Consider the following 20,413-nt stretch of genomic DNA (forward strand, 5'->3'; position numbering starts at 1 on the left):
TATAGGTACACCCACAGCTCTGTGAGGGAGAATTGGGAAGCATGTTCTGCAACAAAAGCTTAGGCCTAGACTGGTGACACTAGCTATTGAGGGCCACTTGGGAATGGTTGGTACTAAGTAAAACTTGCAAACAAAGTATGGTGGTCAGGATGGAGAAAGATGTGGAGCAGTTTGCCAAAACATGTCATGGATGTCAAATTGCCAGCGGACCCAATCCACCAGAGCTGGCACACAGCACATTGTTACCGGCTGGACCGTGGGTGGATGTAGCAGTTGACCTGTTAGGCCCACTTTCATCAGGAGAGTCTATACTAGTGGTGATTGACTACTGCAGCCAGAACTGTGAGTATGTTGTGATGAAGTCTACAACAGCGGAGAAAATGGTGTCTGAAGTGGCTAAAATATTTGCAAGGCATGGTCTACCAGTCACACTGTACTCAGACAATGGCCACAATTCATTTCCAGAGCTTCGCAGATTACATGCAAGTCACAGGCAGTCACAGAGTGATACCTAAATGGTCACAGACAAATTGGGAAATGAAACAGCAAAACCAATCCTTGGAGAAATAGAAAAGGATTGCTCAGGCTGAGGGCAAAGATTGGAAAGAGGCTTTGCTGTCATATGTGGCCATGTATAAAGCAACTCAGCTCAGTTGCTATTTGGATGCAAAATATGAATCAAGATGCCAGGGTTGAGGGACATCAGTGTTGATCAAGAGATGAGATCCTGATACTGAGTAAAAGGTGCTGCCAAGTTTTTTATGCAGACCACAGAACGGGATATGGGCAGTCTGATGCCAGGTGATGAAGTACTCCTGAAACAGGACAGTCTGAGTATGGATACACCATTTTACCCTAAGCCATACACTGTCATCACCAAGGAGGGAAACAGTGTGACTGTGCAGTCGCCAGAAGGAGTAATACGTAACAGAAATTCTTCATGGCCTGAATTTTATCTTTGGTGGGTGCGTGCATGTGACCCACGGGCCCTGGAACGGCCGGGAAACGGACTGACAACCATGATCGGCCCCCCAACCGTCAACTGGCCAGTTAGTGTGAAACGCGCTGAAAAGCTCAGCACTGCTGGAGTGGGGGCGGGAAGAGAGCGGGTGATGATGTCACTGCGGGCACGGGTGAGCGCTGCGAGAGAGCTCCCTGAAGGCAGACAGCAGCCTCGGAGCTGCAAATATTCAAATGATAAAATAAATGTTTAAAAATCTGCAAAGAAAATGCCCATGCATCACAATCAAGCACCTGAAAATACACCTCATAAAAATGCTGTCCACAGATATTTTTATTTTATTTCATAATGGAGTTTTCATCCCGCCCTTGGATGAGGCCTGTTGAAAAATGTAAAGACCGTCTGGCCGATTCGCCTGTCCCGCCAACCATAAGGTTGAACGGGCCACGAAAAATCGGAGACAATTGCACCGTTAATGGGCATAATTGCCCTCTTAATTGTCGGCGGGCGCGCTTCCGACTTGTGCACGTGCCCGCGCCCGCCAAGCAAAATATCACACGAGTGCGTAATGATGTCAGGACGCTTGCCCGATGTCATCTCGTGCGATTTTATGCCTGATCGGGTTGGGTGCATGCCCGCCTGTGGGAGGTAAAATCCTGCCCCATGTGTCAAAATGTGTGGTGACACAGACATAGCAGCAGATGAACCAAATGTTGAGGCTGACATCCAGCAATCTAGAAGTGCACGCCAGCGATGCTGATGGCCAGCAGACAGCTTCTTATCTAGAGGGAAAAACATTGGTTCCAGAGGGGATGGTGACACTTCCTAACTCCGAGGCAATGGCCAGAGTTCCTGAGACAGCAGACAGACCATGGCGTGAGTGGAGACCATCAAAACAGCATGAAGATAAAAGCAAAAAACTGCAGATGCTGGAAGTCCAAAACAAAAACAAAAATACCTGGAAAAACGCAGCAGGTCTGATAGCATCTGCGAAGAGGAACATAGTTAATGTTTTGAGTCCATATGACTCTTCAACAGAACAACATGAAGATTGTGTCTGACTTAGAGACACAACATGAAATTGGAAATCAGTTTGGAGCCATGATTTGTGATTTGAAATAATGCGATTTGAAGTTTTAAAAACAGCAAATATTGAAGCAATGCATAAGCCGAGATGGGGGAGTTCTGCGTATTGCCATTATATTCAAACCAAAAGGGTGTATGCTGAACGATGCTCTTGTGATTTTGAAGTTCCTGTTTGTGATGTTTGCAAATACACAGAAAAAACAATTGGAATGGATCATTGAGGAGCATCGAATTACGTATTGATGGTTATCACAAAGGAGACCACAGTTAAATAGTGAAAGGGAAGTCAGAAGTTCAGTTTGTGCTAGTTGAAGAAACCAAGAAATAGCAGTTCCAGAAAGTGAAATACTGAACAAAAGACTGAAACTATATTGGGCTGTGATGCACTCGACTCACCTGACATTCGCAGTTGAAGAAATTCATTTACTTGGTGGGGAGGATTCTCCCCGCATTGGGTGGGTGTGGCGGGCAGGCCCAGGAGCGGCTGCGAAATGGTCCGCCACCTGCGATCAGGCCCCAACCCCGATTTCCCGCCGGCTGGCCAATTAACGGCGCGCCAGCGTGAAACGTGTGCTGAGAGCCTCAGTGCTGCCGGGGTGGGGGCAGGAGTACCGCGAGCTCTGAAGTTTGTGCATACACAGGGGTGCGCTCATTGAAACTCCCTGAAGGCACAGAGCTGTCACGGGGCGCTGAAGGATTTAAAAATTAAAAATAAAGATTTGAAAAGTAAGGGAAACATGTCCCTCTATATGACTCTGTCACATGAATAGGGACATGTTAAAAATGAGTATAAAAATTTTTTACTGTTTGCTTTTTTTATTCACTGTTGTAAGCCTCAACCCGCCCATGGATGGGATGTCCTGAAAAATGCAAAGGCTGCCTGGTCTATTTGCCCGCCTGCCAACCATAAGGTTGGATGGGCAGCAAAAAATTCAAATTAATTAATTGATTAATGGAATTAGTCGCCCTTTTAATTGTTGGCGGGCATGCTGCTGACTCTCGCGTGTGCTTGCTGACTGAAATATCGCATGAGTGCGCAATGAGATCGGGATGCTCACCCAATGTCACCGCACAGTATTTCACGCGTGGGCGTGTCGGGCATGTGCCCAAATGCCGAGCTGAAAATCCCGTGCACTGAGTTAGGAAATAATGGTTTAAGTTTGTTTGCAAAATTATTGGAGTATGATTAGCAAGGGATGGAGTCTAAACTACATACACTAAGCAGAAAAGAAGATTTGACTCATATTCAAATTTGGAATGTTGTGAAGGAAGTTTTGACTTAAATGTTATTGTTGGGTTTTAAGAATTCATGTCATTGTTTGGAAAGTTGTCGTAGGATAATGACACAAGTTCAGACGAGAAGAAAATAAAGATGACATGCTTTCAGTTTGGTAAAGGAGGGATGTCATTGTGATAACTAAATGTGTTTGGATACTTGGGTTGTGCTATATCACATGCTGCATATGGATGAAGGTCAGCGATGGTTGGAAGTTAGCCAACATGGCAGATTAAATGATGTGACACTTATAGCTAAATCTGTGATTTTTGCATGTTGCTCTTTCAGCCCGACATGTGACAGCAATGTTAGCCCCAATGGCTTCTACTAGTTTTCTTACTGTAATCTGAGGCTAACTATCTGCAGTTAGGCCGGATGGCTGCTCACTTACCTTTTTCAAACAGGGCTGGGTAACCTTTGTCACATTCCAGTGCTTTGGTATGTTTCCTGTATCAAAAGAATTTTTTAAAAATGTGATTAGAACATCTAATGTTTATATGTTAATATACCATATAACATATAACATAGACCATCTGTGTCTGCTGACCTATCGATGCCCCATTTAGCATTTCATTGCCACTTTTTAAAAAGACGTATATTAGCTGTTCCTCATTCTCCTCAAGTACCCCTCACTTTTTTTGCCTTTTTTAAATGCAGATGCAAAATGATTAAGAATCTCTCCTGTTTTATTCTATACAATAAGATTGCTGTCTTCATCCTTTAATGGGTTCACCTTTTCTTTTATTATCACTTACTTGCATTCTTTATGTTCAGCTTTAAACCATTCTAATTTTCCTTTTATGCATTTTTGTTCTGCTATTTCTTCAGCTTCCTTCTGTATTACAAGATATAACTTTAGTGCATGTCTCAACTTTTAGATTTTATTTTGACCATGGAACTTTGACCTTTGTAAGCCTTTCACTTCTATTTAATATAACTTTAGGGTTAGCTCTACCCATCATATAGTTTAATATCTCCCATTGTGGCCTTCTATGTTACCTGCCAACCATTTTTTCCAGTCAATTTTTTTCATCCCATATTATCCCTCCAACCTTTATTTTTGACTTTTCTTGTGTATATTAAACCTGTAAACCTAATAAGTTATTCCACCTACAGATTGTTTGATGTTTATTTAAACTCCATCTTCTTTCATTTTTTTCCTTCCCCCTTCATTTTAAAGGCTTCTCTGTATTGAATGTCTTTCCACATGTCAGGGGGCATTTCAGCTTCTGTGCCTACCCAATACTGCTATTGAATTGATTGCTAGGAGGTCCGCCAAATCAGATCAGATTTATCCACTGATCAATGCTGCATTTCCTTATTTTGCCCACTCCCCAGTCCCCACACTTTGAGAGGAGCATTTGCTTGAACTTCTTGTCTCTCCCAAAGTGTGGTTAAAATCTGGAGTTAGAGATTGGAAATGAGAAGCGTTTTATCAGAGTTGCATTTATAATTATGCCTGGCTGTGGAAGTCAAGCGAAAGTATAGTTTTTAGAAATGTCATTTTCAGGTTAATTTTGTCTTTCCTTTAGAATGTCAACTGATGAAGACAGAGCGACCAAAATCAAACACATTTATCATCCGGTGTCTCCAATGGACTACAGTAATTGAAAGGACATTTCATGTTGATACGCCGGAGGAACGGTATGTCTTAGTTAAGGATGTGTGTTTATCAGTAACAATACTGATCAGGAGGGGGAAGGCTGCGCATTTTTTTTAGAGCACAAAAATATTAACACAAGCAAATGAATTAGTAATACATTGGACTTGTATTACTTCCATATTCTAGAAAATTATTTGGCTACTGAAATATTTTTAAAGAAGACAGAAGTACAGTGCAGTCATTAGTATATTGGTATCTTTCAAGGATATGTTTAATTCTTGGCACCTTTGTTCTTGTAGGGTCTTAAATCTAAGGACTTTATGCAACTGCATATGGTCTTCAATTATACAGCAATGAGGTTATAAGGAGTTGAAAAATTACAATGTTTTTACTGGAACAATTAGCTTTAAGGGAATCTAAAAGTGATGTTCAAAGTTTTTGAAAAGATAGATAGTAAATTGGTCATAAGAGAACTATTACTAGAGGAAAAAAGAGGGCAGTTCCAAGAATATATTTTCACATGTTTATTAGAAAATCGTATACCTTACTGTTGAGGTAGAGGCTGTAACACAGTTAAAGGGGAATTAGCTACGTTTTCAGTAAAAGTAATACATAAAAGGATACAGGACAAAAGGGTAAGAAAGTGATATTAGTTCCACTTGAAATGCCAGCACTTGTATGTTATTGATGGGCAGAATGGCCACCTTCTGTGCCGTAATTTCTATAACCAATACCTATTCAATTCAAATACCGCTCGCAAATTTTCTAGCCATTAACTTCTACCATTTAACTTTGTGCTTTTGTCCCCTGCTGCACTGTTGAAATGTTCAGTTTACAGTTCTAGCGTTATATGCACTATGTTCTATTAACAATGTAATGTAGTTATTTAAAATGTGCATAAGGAGAAAAGTGAAGAATCAAACGACTTACAATGTGAACCCAAAGGCTGATATTTTAATCCTTTATGTATTGCAAGAGGGTGATTCAGTGTTTTGTTTGTTCCCCCAGTAACTGTTGCTGTTAGTGACATTTGTGGCAATATCCCCAACGGCAGCACTCTATGAAACATGGGCATGCAGCCACTGAGTTAGACAAAGGGAACGTAGCTGAGTCCAGCCTTCAATGTAATGGTTTCCTACCACTGAAAAGAATACTGGGTGCCTTCCGTGATCTTGTGTAGCCATTTACTGGTTTGGGAAAGCATTTCATGTTGAAATTGAGACAGCATTTTGGAGAAGGAAGGAAAAAAAAAACCTCATTATTTGGATAGAGAAAGGAGACGAAAGGAAGCAAGAAAAGAAGGGTAATAAAACAGGACAGTGGAAACCAAGAAAGAAAAAGTCTAATGGGGAACAGACTCAAATAATAAAGGAAAACTGGGGAAAACAAGAAATATATTACTTTTTCTAGCTGGAGTTGAGTAGTGGATCAGGGAATGGATATTTTGTTTTACCTTAGATTTTTATTTTTAATATTGGTGATTTTTGTGGCTGGCTGCCATTGTGTGCCCAAGCCCTCATTGAAAGAAGAAAGGCTTGCATTTATACAGCCCCTTTCATAACCATTAAATTGAGTGCTTTACAGCCAATTACGTACTTCTGAAATGTAATCACTATTGTAATGAGGCAGCCAATTTTGTGTACAACCAACTTCCCACTCCAGCAGTGTGACAATGATCAAATAAAATCTGTGATTGTGATGTCGATTTGAGAGATAATTATTGGTCAAGACATTGGGGAAAACTCCCCTGCTCTTCTTCAAAATAGTGCAGTGGGATCCTTTGCATCCACCTGAGAGGGCAGACAGGCCCCTTTGCTTTGTTTAATGTCTCATCAGAAATATGCCACCTCTGACAGTGCAGCACTCCTTCAGTACTGCACTGACATGTCAGCTTGGTTTTCCTTTTGCGCTCAAGCCCTCGAAGGGGATATACACCATCTGTAGTCATTTTTTTGTGGCTGTAAATTTCATCTCACATTGATGAATGGTGGAAAAAAATGTACCTATCTTCAATGGCCTGGAAATGGAAGGATCAATTTTTTAAAACCAGTTTTACATTGCACCACTGGTGCAGAAGGTAGAGTAACTTCAGATTTGAAAACAAGTTGCAATTAGGGAAAGCCAAGCAGTTGATAGAATTGTAAAGTTCAGCTACTGATCATTTTACCTGAAATATAAGATGAAACTTTGTGATGAACAGTTTAGTAAAAATACTGTATGTTACAGATATGTGTTTCTCTTTTTCAAAAAACAAGATAATTAAATGCATTGGAGAAGCATTGGTTTTGGGATATTTCATCCATAATTTATTTTGTTTGCTACTTTTCCGTATGCAAAGTGAGGTTTAGAATGATTTATTTTTAGTTACATTCTTACAGGGAAGAATGGACAAAAGCCATTCAAACAGTAGCAGATAATCTTAAGCAAGAGGAGGAGATCATGGACTACCATTCAGAGTCCCCTAATGATAATTCATGGACAGATGGCATGGACATTTCTCGCAGTAGACCAAAACACAAAGTGGTAGGATACCTTAATTGCATTAACCAAATATATAACAACTTTCATTATTTAGTTGAATGCTTATTTTTGATATATTGGAGAAATATCCTATAGACTAAAAGTTACTGTTATTGATAATTGCTCATAATTCTTGAAAGCATCAACATGATATTCCACTTTGCATGATTTTAATAACTCAATTAAAAAAGACTAAGAAATGTCAATCAAATACATTAAACACCCATCCAATGTCATCTGCGAGTGGGGAGAACGTTGGTATTTTGTTTGCTGAGGTTTTATAAGTTAAAGAAAGCTTTGAATTTTTATAACACCTTTCAAGACCTCAGAATGCTCCGAAGTGCTGTGCGACAAATTGATATACTTTTTGAAGTGTAGTTACTGCTGTAGCGAACATAGCACACAATTTGCACACAGCAAGGCCCCACAAACAACAACATCAGACTGACAGATGACCAAAAAATATTGGCTAGGACACTGGGAAGAACCCTCCCTGCTTTTCTTCAAAATACCTGAGAGGGCAAATGGTGCCTTGACTTTAATATATCATCCAAAAGATAGTTTCCTTGATACTGCACTGGGAATGTCAGCCTGAATTATGGGCTCAAGCATATTAATCAACACACATCATGTTAATCAGCCAGAATTTCTATTCAGGTGACCAGGTTTGGTTTGTGGTTGTTTGTCTACAATGAGTGCGTAGCTAGCAAATTCACCAAGTAATACAATTTTGCCCAATACTTTGTCATCATGAAACTTTTTCCACTTATTGGAGCCATATAAACAAATATATTATGACTGTTTATCACGTACATTCTTGACAAACTGGAACATTTGAATGTTAAAATCTTTCTCTTCCATCCAGCCCCGCCACCGCAACCTCACTCTGACCAAAATTCAAGTGAAGATGATTGAGTGTGACCCACCAGCTTATATGGGAAGTTAGAGATCGCAGGTTGTTTTGTTGTTTTCAGTAGAAACATGGGGCAGGATTTTCCCCTTGTTGGGCGGGCAGGCCCAGGAATGGCCAAAGACCAACTGCCATCCATGATTAAGCTTTGACCACCATTTCACACTGGCTGGCCAGTTAATGGCCAGCCAGCTTGAAACATGGGCTAAGAGCCTCAGTACTGCTCGGCTGGGGGTGGGAGGAGCATGAGCACTGAAGCGTGCGCATATGCAGGGGTGCACGAGCCTAAAGCTCCCTGAAGGCACAGAGCTGCCTCAGGCAGCTGAAGAATTTTAAATACATAAATAAACTTTTTACAAATGATATAAACGTGTCCCCACATGTGACTCAGTCACATGAAGAGGGACATGTAAAAAAGGATGTTAACATTTTTTACAGTTTTTTTTTCAGTAACCGTTGGAAACCCCATTCCGCCCGTGGATGAAGTTTTGTGAAAAATGCAAAGGCGGCCTGGCCTCTTCGTCCACCCGCCAGCCAAATGGCTGAGCAGGCAGCGAAAAATGCAACTTAATTAATTGCTTAAGGGCCTTAATAGGCCTCTTATTTGTTGGCAAGTGCACTGCCGCCTCTCGAGCGTGCCCACCGACCGAAAAATCACGGGAGTGCACGATGATGTCAGGATGCTCAGCCAACATCATCACGCACTATTTCATTTCTGTTCGGGTCGGGCGCCCGCCTGCCCGTGAGACAAAAAATTCTGGAAAAGCTAGAAGAGACTATTGATCCATTTTGTTTATCTTTGTCCTGCCTTAGGAACCCATCATCAGATACAACAGCTGTTTTTTTTTTGCTTCTGGTGTTTCTTTTCATCCTGTTCCCATTCTGGTGTTTCTTTTTTTAACTCCTGCTTTTATTTGTCAGTTCTGTTTATCTTAATTTCACTACATCCCCAGGATCATTTTGTTTTTTCAGCTCCTTCTTAGCTGTTTGTGGTATTAGTACCATTTCCAGTATCCTCTATCCTCTCTGGTGATTTTTTTTTATCAACTCCTGGGCGTGGAGTTTTAGATCTAGCTCCTAGTGCATTTATTTGTGTACCTTTGCAAGTCTTCTTTCAGTCCTGCTCTCATCCTGGTACATTTTTTTGAATGCCCAATCCCTGGGTTTATATTTTTCATGGTCCTGTTCATAATGCTTATTTTTTTAAAACCTTAAAAATCCCAGTACTCAAAAACCCCAAGAATACCCTTGCTGTTGTTTTATAAACGTAAATATATATTTTTACTTTTCTCCATATTTGCCCTTCATTCTTGTATTTCACAATAGAATTATGGACGAGAATGACGATTTAGCCTATCTTAATTCATTCAGAATAATCCTAAAGTTTTACATTGCTGCTATTAATTCCTACGTGATTTCAGGTTTCACACTTACATCGTAATTGCCCAACTTCCTTTTTGAACTTCTCTCGATCTTGTCTGTGCTCAGCAGGATCACCAAAGTTACTGGAACTGATATTCTTTCCTCTAACTTCATCCCCTTCCTCTTTCACCCACTCAAATTTTACCACCCATTCACTGGCTCAGTAGCACCAATTTTGACAGAGCTGGCTGAGTCCTGAAGGACATATCTGCCAGACTGGGTCTGTGGTAGATGGTGAGAGAGTCAACAAGAGGAAAATACCTACTTGAAATTACTCTTACCAAATCCGCCTGTCACTGATGCAAGTGTCCATGATGGTATTTGTAGTGGTGACCATTGCATGGTCCTTGTGGAGGTGAAGTCCTGCCTCCACACTAAGGATATACTCCATCATGTTGTGTGGCACTGCCACTAGGCTAAATGGGATAGATTCAGAGCAGATCCAGCAGCTCAAAACTGGGCATCTGTGAAATGCTGTGGGCCATCAGCAGTAGTAGATTGTATTCGCCCAAAATCTGTAACCTCATGGCCTAGCATATCCCTCACTCTATAATTACCATCAAAGTAGGGGGATCAACCCCTGTTCAAAGCAGAGTTCAGGAGAGCATACCAGGAACAGCACAAGGCATTTCTAAAAATAGGTGTCAACCTGGTGAATCTTCAACATAGGACTAGAATCATAGAATAGCTGCAATACATTTGGCCTGTCGTGTCTATCTGTATGCACAATGCAATTAATCCCACTCACTCTGCCTTTTCCCCGTGGCCCCTGCAAAACTAATGCAATTCATTTTTGAAAGCCAGGATTGAATCTGTCTCTTCCACATTCTCATTAGGCATTCCAGATCCTAACTACTAATTGCATAAAAAAGTTTTTCCTCATGTCAGGTTGTTGTTTTTGCCAGTCACTTTAAATTTTGTCCTCTGATTCTTGATCCTTCCACCAGTGAGAACAGTTTCTCCCTATCTACTCTGACCAGAATCCCATCATTTTGAGCATCTCTATCAAATCTCCTCTCTTGATCTTCTATTCTCCAGCTTCTCCAATCCATCCATGTAACTGAAGTTCCTCAAACCTGGAACCACTCTCATGAATCCTTTCTGCACCCTGTTCAATACCTTTACATCTTTACTACACGCATGCTAAACAGTAAAAGCAGAATGCAATATACAGAGCAAAGTGATCCAATAAACAATGGATCAAATTTAAGCCCTATCACATCCTGTTGTGAATGGTGGTGGACTAACCAGAGGAGCAGACACCACAAACATTGCCGTCCTCAATGATGGGGGAGCACAGCACGTTAGTGTAATAGACAAGCCTGAAGCATTTTTAACATCTTCATTCAGAGGAGCTGGGTGAATGATCCATCTCAGCCTGCTCCTGAGGTTCCCAAAATCACTGATGCCATTCTTCAGCCGATTCAATTCACTTTGCATGATAACAAGAAGCGGCCGAAAGCACTGGATACAAAACGTCTATGGGCCAAGGCGCTGACAACAACCCAACAATAGCACTGAAGACTTGTGCTCCGGAACAAGCTGTACCTCTAGCCAAGCTGTTCCAGTACAACTACAACACTGGCATTTACCCAATAGAAAAAGTAGGAGAAATTCAATCCAGCCAATTACCGCTTCATCAGTCTGCTCTTAATCATCAGCAAAGAAATGGAAGGTTTCATACAGTGCGATCAAGTGGCACTTATTCAGAAGTAACCTGTTTACCGATGTTCAGTTTGGGTTCCACCAGGGACATGGCTCCAAATCTCTCAACTTGTTGGAGTCATACCTTACAAAGGAAGATGGTTCTGGTTGTTGGCGGAAAACATAGCCCCAGGACAGCGCTGCAGGAATTTCTCAGGGTAATGTCCGAGGCCCAAACGTCTTCAGCTGCTTCATCATTGACCTTCTCTACATCATAGAGTCAGAAGTGGAGATGTTGACTGATAACTGCACAATGTTCAGCACCATTCACAAATTCTCAGAAACTGAAGCAGTCCACACACAGCAAAATCTGGATAACATTGAGCTTGGGTTGTTAAGTGGCTAGCAACATTTGCGCCACACAAGTGCCTGACAATAACCATCTCTCACAAGGTACAATCTAACAATCTTCCCTTGACAATCAATTCCATCCCAGTCGCTGACTCCTCCACCACCATCATCCAATGATCAGAATCTGAACTGAACCAGCCATATAAATACTGACTCAGGTCAGAGGCTGGGAATTTGTTTTTTTGTTTATTCGTTCATGGGATGTGGACATTGCCGGCTAGGCCAGCATTTATTGCCCATCCTTAATTGCCCTTGTTCAGAGGATATTTAAGAGTCAATCACATTGCTATGGGTCTGGAGTCAGGTAAGGACAGCACTCCCTGGCTAACCTCCAGGTTATTCCCACTTCACCCGATTGGCGGCCGGCAACATCCCGTCTCTGCTCTGCACTTCTGCTACTGGATCTCGGGCCTTGCTCTCTCTCCACAGCCTTAGCCTCTGGTGGTGGTGGCTCCGGCATCAGAATATGCTGGCCCAGGATGCAGATGACGTAAAACTGAAAATGATGACACAAATCGTAAAAACAGGCTCTAAAGAATAAACTACATTAAATGAAATGACGTTGAGCGGGTGACTTAAAGTGAGGACTTACAATACATTATGCCCCATTTAAATTGAGAAGGAAGCCACTGCCAATTTTCCACCACATCTGAAATTGAAAATTACTCCCACGATCTTGATTTCCTTCCCCCTTCCATCAAACAATTTTTCTCTTGGAGCCAGTTTAATTTTGAACTGAATTTCAAAATGTTTTATGTTGCTTTAATTTTAACAACCCTAGAATGTTAGATTTTATCACTGTAACCCTTTCAAGCAAGAAGTGCAGCTTTGGGACAACAGAGATCCTGCTCCATGAACCTGACCATTAACTATTAAATCAAGAGCAACATCAATGAGAATATGTTAGTAATTATTAAAATACACGTCAACATATTCGGATGCAAAGAAAGCAAAACATTTTGGGTGCTTTGTGACTACCTGAAACTGCTGTCAGTCAGCATACAACTCCGAGAAATCCGCCGATATATTCTAATTAAGCCTTTCTTTTGTGAATTCACTGTAAAAGACATTGTAAAATAACTCTTTCTGCAGCAACTGTACTATGACCCTGAAATTATTTGAATGTATTGGGGCTATGTTTGTTTTCTGTTGGACAGTTTGTGGTTATTGTTTGGTGTGTTACAGACCATGCATAATTTTGAATACTTAAAACTGCTTGGAAAAGGCACATTTGGAAAGGTGATTCTAGTAAAAGAAAAAGCCTCTGGACGGTATTATGCCATGAAGATTCTAAAGAAAGAAGTAATTGTAGCAAAGGTAACCCTTCAAAAGTTCATTGCCAGTGCAGCTGCAAAATGGCTTAAAATTCATGAAGCTTTATTGACTATTTTCACTAAAACATTTTTTTCTATAAAGCTATTTATTCATTCAACAGCTGTTATTTGAATTGAAATTCAGTTCTCTTATTGCTGTATTGGTTTTCTAAACCTGTAACACTTTTTATCTTTTATGCAGGATGAAGTAGCACACACTGTGACAGAAAACAGAGTGTTACAAAATTCTAGGCACCCATTCTTAACTGTAAGCACTTATTCAAAAGACTTCAGTAAATGTCAATTACCTATTCTTTTGTCACAGTATCTCAATTCATACAATACATCCAATTTGTGACTATTATAAAGTTTTGAAAAATTACACAATTTTTAATTTGAACAGCCTCTCTCCTCATATTAAGAATGCTCTTAAATTATTCAAGTGAGTTTTTGAAAAGTGTATTTTTTTTGCTTTTTGAAATGCACTTTTTGATGCTTAATTCAATTTGATGCTTTTCTACCATCAGCTCTTGCTAAAAGTGAAAGCAGTTTGCTTGACATAGCAATGTAGTCTTGCTGCACATTGCTGTGGGAGAATTTTCAAGTTCCAGACATTTGATTCCACTGGACAGAAAAGACCTGAATTTTGCTAGGTTATGAAGTCTTAATGCACCACCCTGATTGGGAGAAAGAATTTGACCTTTTTTATCTGATCTGGCCACAATGGCACAATATGACCACATCTCAGATATTGAACATAATTATCATTACAATGCCTAAATTGATTCTTGGACTTATTTTTCAAATCCTATCTCACTTGATTTTGTGTTCTGAGAGAGGCCATATAACATAAATTTTTAACAGTTAAAATGCTTAGCTGCTAGAACTATGCTGCAATCATGATGCAGAGTATATTAAAAAAATTCATACAATAAGTATAATGAAATTAAAGATCAAGTTATCAGATTCCATTCACATTATCTTGGATATTCCTATTATAAAGCATGTATTTAACACAGCAGTACATTGCCGACATTTTTTATAAATTATTTTTTCAGGGTATTTTTTGCATTGGTTGTGTAAATGCATATGTATTTTTTAAATGCTTACAAGTTGTATCTTTCATAATATTTATGAAAATAACACTTGCTGTATCAGATATTTTTATATACCTCAATTGTGAACTACTTTATAAATTGTGTATTGTACAGGCTAAAGACTTGCTTCCTGGCTGATCTATGTGCACATAGAATTTTCATCCATGACCTTTTGTTTTTTTAAAAAACTCCTTGAATTGTTTTAATAGTTTTGCTGTGTAACAGTTTAACTGAGACTTTGGATAGAGGTTAGACAGTTTCTTGTTTCTAACAAAACTAAAACCAGAAAAGAATGCTTGACATGTATTTCGTTCACTAACCCATGCTTGACTGCTGCAGGAAGCTAATCTAGTCAGCGGTGGATTTTCATTAGAATCAGACTTGCTGTGAGAGATTGCCAAGCTTAAAAAAAAAATCACATCCTAACCTAGTTATTTAATGATGGCATTTTTAACCTAACAAAACCGTTTAGTTCTATGAAATAAAGCTTCTGATTGTTATTTTTATCTTAAAGGCACTGAAGTATTCTTTTCAGACAAATGATCGTTTGTGTTTTGTGATGGATTACGCAAATGGAGGCGAGGTACGGAGGAACTTTGTTAATTGATCAATGGCATCTGAAATTTTTATTTCTCTTGCAGTTAGCTTTCCTTATTTGTTGTTTTTAGGACATTAATTCCTTGCTGGGTACAGTTTAATTTATTATGTGGTGAGGGTCACAGCTATTTGATCATTGGGCCAGCATCACTGCTAAAAGTCATAATTTAACAATGCTTCCACCGGGAGTGACCGGAAGATGTTTGGGAGTGGAAATCCTAGATGATGTTTTACCCTTGCTTCTTAACCCAGTGGTGCTGAAGTCAGTTGTAACATCTCTACCACTATCCTTGCTGAAATCAGTTAACGTGGCACAGATGGGCATTGAATTCGTGTCCGTTCCCTTGGCCTGCGAGGCTCAGCTGCTCTTTGGCAAGTTGCAAGTAACTAACTTATAATTGAAACATGAGTGCCATGGTAAATATTTTAAATAACTCCTTGTGCTTGTTTTTATTTCAGTTATTCTTTCACTTATCAAGAGAACGTGTTTTTTCTGAGGACCGTGCCCGTTTCTATGGAGCAGAGATTGTCTCTGCTTTGGATTATCTCCATTCTGAGAAAAATGTAGTGTACCGAGACCTTAAGGTAGGAAAGACATAATGTAGTGAGTGCATTGCCGCCTTTGATTCTAGTAAACTGTTGATTAGAAAATACGCTAGAATGATGTGATAAATATCTCTCTTTGTGAAATTAAACATCAAGGTTTCCCATGAAGGGATACTAAATCACTCAAAAAAAAATTCAGGTCATTAAATTGTTGAGAAATGTGTCAGGACATTCCCCTCTATATGTGAAGGTTTATTTACCAGTATAAGCAAAGTAATAATGATTAGTTTACTTTATGCTCATGTGCTGTTGCTTTATTTAATTTAGTTGGAAAACCTTATGCTAGACAATGATGGCCACATTAAAATAACTGACTTTGGGCTTTGCAAAGAAGGTATCAAGGACGGAGCAACTATGAGAACATTCTGTGGAACTCCTGAATATCTTGCACCAGAGGTTTGTTTGTTTTATTTTATTACTCTCATTTTTTGCTATGTAAATATTTGTGCTTCGCCAGGTGAGAGATTTCAGTAGTGGAGATTGAAACATGCTTACCACATTTATTTTCCATTGTTCGCATCAAGTATTGCCAGGTGAGATACAGTACAACCTGATGTTCTGTGTATAAAAGTATTTTTTGCTGAATCTCAATAGTGTACCTTAATTCAGTTTCACAGCATTCCAATACACTGACCCTTCTCAGTCTGCCTGAGTGAGGGTGTCAGTTTAGAGCTGATTTACATTGCTGTCTGGTCATTTTTGTCCTGTGGATCTGAAATGACTAGAATCAATTCCTATTCAGACTCATTTCCGTTCAGTACTGAGGGGATGCTGCAACGTCAGAAGTGCTATCTTTCAGATGAGACACTAGACCGAGGCTCCACCTGCTCTCAAGTGGAGATTAAAGATGGTGTGACGTTATTTGAAGAAGAGCATGAGAACATTCCCAATGTTTTGTCTCATATTTATTTCTTAACCAACATCAATTTTTTTACAAATGTATTATATGGTCATGTATGTTATTCCTGTTTGTAGAACTTCGATGTGCTAAATTGACAACAGCATTTCCCAACAGTGACTAACTTTCAAAAGTACTTCATTGGCTGTAAAGTGCATTGGGATGTCCGGTGGCTATGAAATATGCTATATAAATGCAAATCCTTTCCTTTATCACAGAACATATAATTTGGAGCTGGGTTTAGAAGAAATTTTAAGCAAAGCCACATAAGTCAATTTAAAGATTTCTTTGTATTTAACGTGTTAAATTAAGTTAATTGGTAAATCAACTAAGTTGCATATCGAAACTGAAATATCAGGATTTACTTTTATGGCAATATGTGTGCATTAATTGTTTTTGTGAATGGCAACTTGGTTACCTTGTTAATTTTAAGATACTTCTTCATCTTTCATACTTCCTCATCTTTTAACCACGAGATTTTGTTGCTAGACACTTGGTTCCTTTTGAAAATACCACACTGTGAACCATCCACTTGTTTCATTTGCATGTCTGTAAGCACAGAAGTATCACTTCAGTAATTTTGGAACCTTGTGTGATTGTTTTTCATATTTTACAACACTGAAATCACTATCCTGTCATCAGTTACTGGGTTTGTTTTGAAAATTCTCATGTTTGGAGCAATTGTTTCAAACAATAGGTCTGTGCGGAGTTTGCTGTACAAGAATATTGTATGTAAATCATTTAGAAATGCTTTATGGTACAATGCTTTTGTTCAACTTGAGCAATAACTTCCTGCAATCTGGATTTTTGCACCTTTTGAAACTTGAGGTGAAACAGCATCAATGCAAAGTTTAAACTAAAATTACTGAAATATTACTTACTAATCACTGAGACTATAATCGTGTAGTATGCATGTATGTATGGTTGAATCCCGTCACCCCTCCCCCAACTCCCACCCCACATTTCCATAAACACATGTAACATGAGGTTGTAAACTTCAATAATACCACTTTCAGCTGCAGTTCAGTGGCTTATATTGGAAAACCTGGTTCTGTCACTTAAGTGAGAAATGTTTACTGACAAATTTAGGGTGTCACTAATAAATTATCAGTTTTTATTTACAACGCAGATAAATCACAGTATCCTTACAGTGCAGAAGGAGGCCATACAACCCATCAAGTCTGCACTGGCTTTCTGAAAGAGCATTGTTTGGCAATATTCTCTCCAGAAGAAAAATGAAGAAATGAATACTAAATTTAAAAATAACAAAGTGCGATTTTAAATATTACTTTATTAGAGCCACAGGTATATTCTATAACCATGTTTGGAGCCTGACCAAAGAAACCTGAAATGATTAATAGAAATTTATGAAATGTGATTGTACAGCTAATGAAACTAAACATTCCTCTACCCTCCTTAAAGTTGAAATAATATTGGACTATTGTTCTATAAATTGTGAATGATGCCATTAATAAAAGCTGAAGGTTTTATTCAGAGTGACAGCATAACGAAAGACCTGGAGATGTTTATAGCCAAGAAAGTTTAAATAAGTACAATATGATTCTTCACTTTATACCAATGAAGTACTTTTGAAAGTTTGGAAGATTGTGCTGAAGTGATGATCTACAACTCAAAACCACATATTAAAGGATTTTAAATTTTCCAGTTGCTAACCAAGGAATGATGCTCTTTCAATGAAAAAGTAGATGCTCCCTTTGCTTTAATGTCATCTTTTAACTTGGGCACTGGAATGTAAAATAGTTCCTTCTGTTTACACAGTTGTTGTATAGTTGTTTTTAGCTGCATGATGGAATTTGGTTCAGGGGATGGTAGTATCTTGGAAATGTGAGCTCCTGGTTATCAAAGGCTTCAATGTTTATAACTGCCTTGGTTTCTCTTGTAAATTGTGTTAAACAGCTGTCACACATTGTTCTTGTGATATTCTAGTGCTACCCATTTTAACAGACTTTGGCTTTTCTCATTGTTTCAGCATAATACTCACAAATGGGGATGTGGTGTGGGCATTCTGCAGATACCATCAGACTTCCTTTATTTTTGCAGCTGAGTTATTTAACAGCAGTCTGTGATTAATTGGAGTTACTTTTATTGATGGTACCTCCATGAAATGTGTAAAACCTAAAAAGTCAGGAATCTTTCCAGAGGCCCACCCACTTGAAAAGAACTCCTACACCCCCTCCCCAGGGAGTTTGCCCAATTAATAGCAGGCCCATAAAAACCCATAGCAAGTCCTAGGTTTGATCCCAAGTTTGCGAGATAGCAGTGGGCCTGCTGCAGTTGATCCCAAGTGCTTCTATCAGTAGAGGTTGCCACTACTGATAGCTATCCAGCAATCCCTGCTACAAGTATGTATGTGTGGGTGTCAGGGGAGCACTGGGTTGTCCTGCTCACTCAAATAACAGCAGAATAACTTTTGTTGCTGGAAAATAAAGAGGGCAAAGGTGTGTGCTTTAAGGTTTCGTATTGATAACTTCAGAAGGCGCTAAGATGGAATGAGCCACAGGGGGAAGGGGTGACTAGCAAGCCAAAGCTGATGGTTCTGTTGAAGGAAAGGCCTCATGGTCTCGCAATATTGAAGCTAACAGAGTGGAGAGCATGATGGTGAAATTTGGTTACGATGATTTGACTGACTATTCTCATTTTTTTCAAGGATTCTTGTCTCATACAATTCTCTGGTTGTGGGACAAGTGAATTACTGTCTCCATGCTCTCATTGAAGCTCAGAGAACACTTTTGCATATAGAAATACAACTGACTTCTTCCTCTGCCTCTGTTAGCTCTATTTCTGAATTTAAATGTTTGACACTTAAAGAATCAGCAGCTTTATAAACCAACAATGAATGTGCTGTTGGATTAAGGGAGCAGGTTGAAATAAAGTAAGTTTCAAAAAAGGAGCCTATCCTATGAAATTGCATGGAGACAGCAATAACACAACAAAGCTCAGTGCAACCAGTAACATTAAAGTAAAAAGGGAGAACTTTTATATGGAGGTCACTCCATAAAACAGGAACAATAATAATTGGCAATATAAAAGTGAGGTGAGAGCAACTGCCCTTGACAGCAAGGCAGCATTTGTCTGAGAGTGGCATTAAGCAGAATTCAAGTTGATGGGAATCAGCAGGGGAAACTCTCCACTGGTTGGAGTCATACCTAGCGCAAAAGAAGATGGTTGTGGTTGTTGAAGGCCAATCATCTCAGCCTTGACCATCTCTGCAGGAGTTCCTCAGGGCAGTGTCTTAGCCCCAACCATCTTCAAGTGCTTCATCTATGACCTTCCCTCCACTATAAGATGAGAGGGGATGTTCGCTGATGATTGCAGAGCGTTCAGTGCAATTCGTAACTTCTCAGATACTGAAGCAGTCTAAGTCCTAAGCAGCAAGGTCCAGACAATGTTCAGGCTTGGACTAATAAGTGGCAAATAACATTTGTGCCACACAAGTGCCAGGCAATGATCATTTCCAACAAGAGAGAATCTATCCATCACCCCATGACATTCAACTGCATTACCATTGCTGAATCCATCATCATCAAAATCCTGGGGTTACCATTGACCAGAAACTTAACTGGACTAGCCATATAAATTTGGCTCCAAGAATGGGTCTGTTACTGGGAATTCTGTGCTGAGTAACTCACCTCCTGACTCCCCAAAGCCTGTCCACCATCTACAAGACACAAGTTAGGAGTGTGATGGAATACTCCCCACTTGCCTGGACGAGTACAGCTCTAACAACACTCAAGACGCTCAACATCATCCAGGACAAAGTAACCCATTTAGTTGGCATCCTAGCCACAACCTTAAACATTCACTCCCTCCACCACCAACACACAGTGGCAGCAGTGTGTACCATCTGAAAGATGCATTGGAGCAATATGCCAAAGCTGCTTTACGAGACTTTCCAAACCTGTGACCTCCGCCACCTAGAAAGACAAGGGACGCTTGGGAACAAGTTCCCCTCCAAACCACGCAACATCCTGACTTGGAACTATATTGCTGTTCTTTCAATGTCATGGGATCAAAATCCTGGAACTCCCTTCCTCATAGCGCTGTACGT

At 39.7% G+C, this 20,413-nt stretch overlaps 1 protein-coding gene across 2 annotated transcripts in view; it reads left to right on the forward strand.

Annotated features, from left to right (window-relative positions):
* LOC121292681 (RAC-alpha serine/threonine-protein kinase) overlaps positions 1-20,413 on the forward strand; it is an 87,275-nt gene that overhangs the window by 56,104 nt on the left and 10,758 nt on the right. For both annotated transcript variants that reach the window (XM_041214960.1, XM_041214961.1), the window contains 7 exons: positions 4,856-4,967; positions 7,305-7,449; positions 13,019-13,150; positions 13,349-13,414; positions 14,758-14,826; positions 15,300-15,425; positions 15,714-15,842. In XM_041214960.1, coding sequence (XP_041070894.1) covers positions 4,856-4,967; positions 7,305-7,449; positions 13,019-13,150; positions 13,349-13,414; positions 14,758-14,826; positions 15,300-15,425; positions 15,714-15,842 — 779 coding nt within the window. The remainder of the gene's footprint in view (positions 1-4,855; positions 4,968-7,304; positions 7,450-13,018; positions 13,151-13,348; positions 13,415-14,757; positions 14,827-15,299; positions 15,426-15,713; positions 15,843-20,413) is intronic.

The sequence above is a fragment of the Carcharodon carcharias genome, chromosome 20 (genome assembly GCF_017639515.1).
Source record: "Carcharodon carcharias isolate sCarCar2 chromosome 20, sCarCar2.pri, whole genome shotgun sequence".
In the NCBI taxonomy this organism is placed as follows: Eukaryota; Metazoa; Chordata; class Chondrichthyes; order Lamniformes; family Lamnidae; genus Carcharodon; species Carcharodon carcharias.